Source organism: Buceros rhinoceros, unplaced genomic scaffold (assembly GCF_000710305.1).
Source record: "Buceros rhinoceros silvestris isolate BGI_N320 unplaced genomic scaffold, ASM71030v1 scaffold6259, whole genome shotgun sequence".
NCBI classification, from domain to species: Eukaryota; Metazoa; Chordata; class Aves; order Bucerotiformes; family Bucerotidae; genus Buceros; species Buceros rhinoceros.
The window spans coordinates 11,900-17,788 of record NW_010429688.1 but is presented as its reverse complement, the minus strand read 5'-3'; the positions used below and the strand labels follow the sequence as shown (position 1 = coordinate 17,788).

The window sequence follows — 5,889 nt, the reverse complement described above, 5'->3', positions numbered from 1 at the left end:
GCAGTCCCAAGGCCAGCTCTCAGCTGTTCTTCCAGCCGTCGTTTTTCCTGAATTCAGAGAACATGCCTGGCTTGCATCTAACTGCTGATCCAAGATTATTCTAGTTACTCTCTATCCCTTCTGCTAGGAGTAGTTACAAGGCAGTCTTAGGCTCAGCTTATGTGGTTCATGACTTGACTCCTCCTCTTCAGATGCCTCTTTCGGATTTTGATCATCCACTTCACGCTCAGCTTAGCAAAGTCTGCTGCCTTAAACAGTGCCAGAAAGATACCACAAAGGAGAGCAATCATGTTCCAGGGATTTGCTGTGATTATCTGAAGGAGAATAAAAATACACCGTCTGAAGGCAGCACCAAATTCTCTTCTAATAATGGATAAAACAATACACTAGGCTGTTTTTATTATTCTGATTTAAGCCTAGGTTTCTTTCTGGTCAGTTAAAAAAAAAGTCATTAAATCAGTTTACCCAAGCTTACTTGTGTCAGTAAAAAGTTCGGCCCTGACCTGAAGCCACTCTGCTAGAACACAGGGCATGTGGTTTATTTCAGCTGCCTGTACCTCCAGCTGCAAACAGCGCTGAGCATCTCCAAGGCAAGGAAGGGCTGAGGTGACAGAGGCATGTGCCTGCAGAGCCAAACCCTGAGCACGTACAGTCGGGCAACGACTCAGAACGGGACTAACAATGCGTTACTCACATCTTGAACCGTCTGGATAAAAGGATCTTTCCACTCAAATACCACAAAAAACAGCTGGTCACTTCTCGGTTTGGTTTGCTGGTCGATATAGTTAACCACGCTCGTCTGGGGAGAGGGAAGAAAGACAAATGCGCAGGTTACTTTCTTCAGCGGTGTAACGAGTCTGTGCAGCAGAAAAGGCTGGGCAGGAGGCGGAAACAGCACCCTGCGTAGGGACATCCAGGTCAGCCTTCCTCTGCCTGGAACACCAGGCTCCCAAAATAAAGAGAGGGCAGTGTCCTCCCTCTGTCCCACGTTCCGGTCACAACTCTGGCGTGAGGGTACAGTACTGCTGGATTCTCCTCCAGTACAGCGCTGAACTCTTAACAGTTTGACAGTGCAAGTCCCTCCACGGGCTGCTATTTTCACCTGCTGACAAGCCTTTCCCTTGGGAGGGGTGACCTACTACACAACCCTTCCATCTACCGGGGCTTCGTTTCTTTACGCGAATTTCAAGATTTCTATCGCTCTCCTCCGCACACCCTGCCCTGAGCCGAGTTCAGGCTGCACACAGATAGCGGCAGGAGCCGGAACGGTGTCTACATCCACGCAGAGCACAGAGCAGCCTGTGTTCTGCTCAAACACCCCTGCTGCAGCCTCACCCGGCACCGCTACAGCGCAGGTACTCACTGCAGCTCAGGCGCTCACACCATCACCCCAGTGCCACCCATCTGAGAAAACTGCACACGCGGAATCAAACCGGGCACAGACCCAAATGAAGGGGAAGGAAGAAAAGCCCGAGCCGTGGCTGCTGGGCTCGTTAGCAGTGGCTGACTGTGCTATTTGACCTTGTATTCCTGTCCGTTGTTCTGCTCTCCTACCTCCCCGGCTGAGAGTTGAAAGGAGCTTTCTCTGGGTTCGAGTCAGCCTTTTGTTTCCACTTTGAGACACGGTCGACTTGGGCACACAAAGGAGGGCTCTCAAAAATCCTACACCTGCTAAGTACCAAATGGCCAGCGCTAAGAGCTGTAGGTGATGAAGGACAGACAGACAGCTGCTGCTAGCGCTTACGTGGCAGCAGCTGATGCATTCTTTCCTCTCCGCCAAACCAAGGCATTAGTTTGGGACTTGTGCGACTCTGGGCTTTGCCTCCTGTCCTCCTCCAGTGGAGCAGGAGGGTGCTGACCTCAGAGGCGCAGCTCTGCTCTTCCTCAAGGCTTTGCCGTGTAAGTCTCTAGCTGTGAGAACTACAGACAGGAGAACTAAAGCGCACACCCCTCTTTCCACGTGCACTATGGACTAAGACAGAATGTAGGCTTTGACAGGCACACGCTCAGGAAAGGATGGCTCTTAAAATTCTCGCTTCTCACCACCAATAAGACACTTCCTCTCCAGCAACAACGGGAGCAAGGTAACAAACTCAAACCACAGTTATTTTCCTGTCCCTTAGTGTGAACAGAACAGGTATGAAAATCAAGCTCAGTTCATCTCTAAGTTGCATCTTCCAGCTGCGTATTGTCGATTTTAGATGATGCAGGAAGTTACTCCATGTTTCTAAGGACACTCAACAGCTGAAAATCCCAGACACAAAGCCCACAGGACAACGATGGATATAAGGCTTATGTTTGCCCCTTCATGCTAACATCAGCCCTTGTGGGAACCTAACCAACCCCCCCCCCAATACTACCTTATCACTGAGACAATTCCTTTGGCCCTCGGTCCCACCCTGAACTGCGGGCACTGTAGAGCTGTGTTCCTACTTCTGTGTCGGCCTCTCTGCACCCTTACAGGCGTCACCACTTTCACACACTCAAGGCCTGGCTTTTCTGGGCTCCCCCTGAGCAGATGTTTTCCCATGGTGTGTCCCTAGGCCACACCAACAGCTGAGCACAGCGAGACCTCTACGCTTTCATAGCCCCTCTCCCCGGTAAGACAAGGCAAGCAGCTGTACAACCCCAAACTGCTCAGTGCTGAGTGGGGTCGTGGATGCAATGAAACAAAAAAGCTCCCGATGTTTCACTTGACCAACCAACCCACCCACCTTTCTTCCGACTCACACTGCTACGTGCCCCAAGAACTGGTTCTGTTGGCCAGTTACCATTCAAGTTGTGTCAGTAACTAGAGCTTAATAATTAACTAAGAGGTCCCAGAATGTTCTTCCTCAGTTTTTTTTTTTTTTTACCTCTTGTTTGAATTCAACAGTCTCACTACCGTCTTCTTCTTTTGTTTTCACCAAGGACATCTTGACCCAAGTTCGAAAGCCGCCGGAAAACTTCCAGCTGGAGTAGGAGCTTTCACAGTCCTTCATGAATTCTGCTTTTTCTGGGCTAAAGGAAAAAGTCCATTACTTTACTGATGTTTCGGCTGCTAAAACAGTATCTAAACCATTGTGAGTAGTCACGTTCTGATTAACGGTAGCACTTGCACTCATGTTCTTAACCGCAGGAGACTCACCTGGTGTCCTACCACCCCAAAGTTCTGCCTGCCCCCAGGGACTGTTCTGCCTTCCAGCGGAGCTGCCTTCTGCTCCTCTGTCACCTCCGGGACAGGAAGGAGCAGAGCCAGGACCTCGGGAAACGCCTCGCCACAACGCTGGGAAGCATGAGATGGAACAGGCTGCTTCACCCCGTTCCTGAGGTGCGGGTAAACTGGTTGCCATGCAGATTTACTTAAAATGCTTTGAACACCCAGTGTTTTCTTTTGGAAATATTATCCCTTTGGTGGAAGGCTGCCTGCTGCAGTCAGACGGCTGCTTCCCTCACCTGTAGCCCCAGAACAGCAGGGTTGCTTTGTGTCATCTTTTTAATACCGCAACCATAAGCCACAGCAGGCGTCCAACACCACTCATGCTGCAAGCAGTAAAGAGGGAGCTCTGCTCGCCTCCCCTCCTCTGCCCGCACGGGACACAGTGAATTAACCGTGCTGTTTATCTGGAGCTCCTCAGGACTGTGATTTTAGCCACTTCCATGTCATCTCTACGAAATAAGCCCGGCCCTCCCTGCAGCTGCTTTTTCTACAGGGTTTCATTTGAAACGAAGGGGGAAACCACTGTGATGAGTCATGAATCAAAGCACAGACTGCTGATTTTTAGTAAAGATGGATTTCAGGTTACAGAGACACATCAGGGTGTGCTGGTCCTTGAGACAACAGAAAGGGTTTGCCTTGGATTAAACCCATCTTCCCAGGTGAAGGCAATGCGTATACTTCGCTCGTGCGGCAGAGGTCTGCGGGGGATTCGGGTACTGTGCGCTTTCCAAATAAAGAGGCAAAGAAGAAGAAAAGCGGCAAGCTCGTCCCAGAGACCAGCCCAATCAATCAGGCAGACGTGTCCTGTGGCGGCACTGACTCCATTTGCACTTTTCCTGTCTTTTCTCCTTAGTTTTCAGAGTCAGGGCTCCTTTTCTTCCTACAAACCACGATGCCTTGTCTACAAGGCAGCAGAAGCACGCGCTGATAAGCAGAGTATCACACCGGTGGCTGCTCTGCGCTATGCTGCCGGATGAACACGCACACGTTTGTTGGAAGGCGACACCTAGCAAAGCCATGGCTCTCAAATCAGAGCTTCAGGGGATGGGCTCTAACACAGAACAGAAAGGACAAGCAAAGCCAACACGCTGCTGCTGCCCATCGAGACAGACGATATTCCAGGAGTGTTTTAGCGAGTGAGGAGTATCTATCTGTGGCACCGGGCCCTTGTTCAGCGATCCCGACAGAATGGCAGTGCTCCTCTCTAAGCCCCGCATGGAAGGGGTGGACAAAGCGTAAGAACAACCCATCGCCTGACTGCTCCTCACCACACAAACCAGCGACGCAGGGAGACCTAACCCGGCAATGATTGCTTCCCTCTTCGGTGTGTGGGCACAGCGGTAGCTGACGGGGCAGCAGGGAAGAACGGGGTGCTCTGCCCCTCAGAGGAACACACATAATTAGCACTCTGCCAGCCAGTCACACGCCTAATGCCTCACTAAATACAGCATCCTAGAAAAGCTTTCCAAACCGACGTGGAAAATCGAGGCAGGAAGCTATGACACAGAGCTGAACGCCACAGCCACAACTGGTAAGCGGACGGCAGCATGCACTTCGCCTGCGGCAGTAATTGTAGGCTTGAGAAGGACGGATTAATAATATCTTAGGAGAAGCTGCAGGAAGCGATCTGAGAAGGCATCTCCTTGCCTGTGCCCATAATCCAGACTATTGCCACAGAGTTGAGGGAGAAAGAAGAAAAGAAAGGCAGGGGTTGGAGCAGAGCAGGGAGTCACAAGCTCTGCACGAATGGTAAGAGAGGGCAAACACCACAGCTTAAACCCCACACGCTGCTGAGCGAACACACGACAGGCGAGGGGTTTCGAGCTGCTGTTCAGCAAGTTCTACCTACTACCATGTCCTTTAGATCCGTGGTTAGATTCCTGAACACCCTCCACCAGGCTCTCCCAGGACATTAATGGTGCCTCAAGACCACACAAATATTCCTACATCACAGCAGAGAAGTGGAAGTGCAGGAGTCCACTGCAAAGCGCTGGCCTCCTCTCAGCCAACGCCCTCTGGCAACTCCTGACAGTTCGCTGACAGGGAGCCCATTTCCCCAGCACAGTCTGATCCAGGTCAGGACAGGAGAGATTGTATTTGTCCCAGCTACTGGAGTTCCTTACCTAGTTCTGGACTGGGCTGCAGTGGATCCTTCCAACGCTGATCTCTGTGGAGCAACCCACAGGAGCCAGAGGCAGCTCAGGACATCCCCCCAGCAGACTCCAGTGCAGCAGCAAGAGCCAAAATCACAGAGGGGTCAAACCCAATTGCTGTTTGCTTTTGCTTTTCCCAAGACTGGGCAACTCTCAGCTGGGCTCTCCCAGCCACGGGCTCTCCCAGCGGGCCGGACGGTGTGGTACCAAAAGTCTGGGCCCTTCTATGTTGTCATTTATTTCTCTGCAGGCAGCAATCCAGACCAGAGACGTGAACATGGAGCTCTGCTTAGACCCTCAAATAATTCCCGACCTGTTCAGACTGGTACTCATCACTTCAGGTGGCTGTAAGTTATTTTACATGCTACTAACAACAGTTTTGTCAGTAATACGTTCAGAGGATTTTCTTCTCAAACCCATACTAATGGCGGTTCAGGAAAGGAACTTGTATTTTTAGCTACACTTTTTTGGTAATTTGCAAGGGTTTCATTATTTCTTTCCCTCCAATTGATATGGTACAGACAGCAGCTGCCACTG

General features: G+C 50.9%; 1 protein-coding gene across 1 annotated transcript in view; it reads right to left on the bottom strand.

Moving 5' to 3' along the window:
• Positions 1-5,889, bottom strand: part of TMEM206 (transmembrane protein 206) — a 14,206-nt gene continuing 8,317 nt past the window's right edge. Inside the window, exons 5-7 of the mRNA XM_010142735.1 lie at positions 2,856-3,000; positions 695-799; positions 1-314 (exon numbers count right to left, since the gene is read on the bottom strand). Coding sequence (XP_010141037.1) covers positions 153-314; positions 695-799; positions 2,856-3,000 — 412 coding nt within the window. The 3' untranslated portion in view covers positions 1-152. The remainder of the gene's footprint in view (positions 315-694; positions 800-2,855; positions 3,001-5,889) is intronic.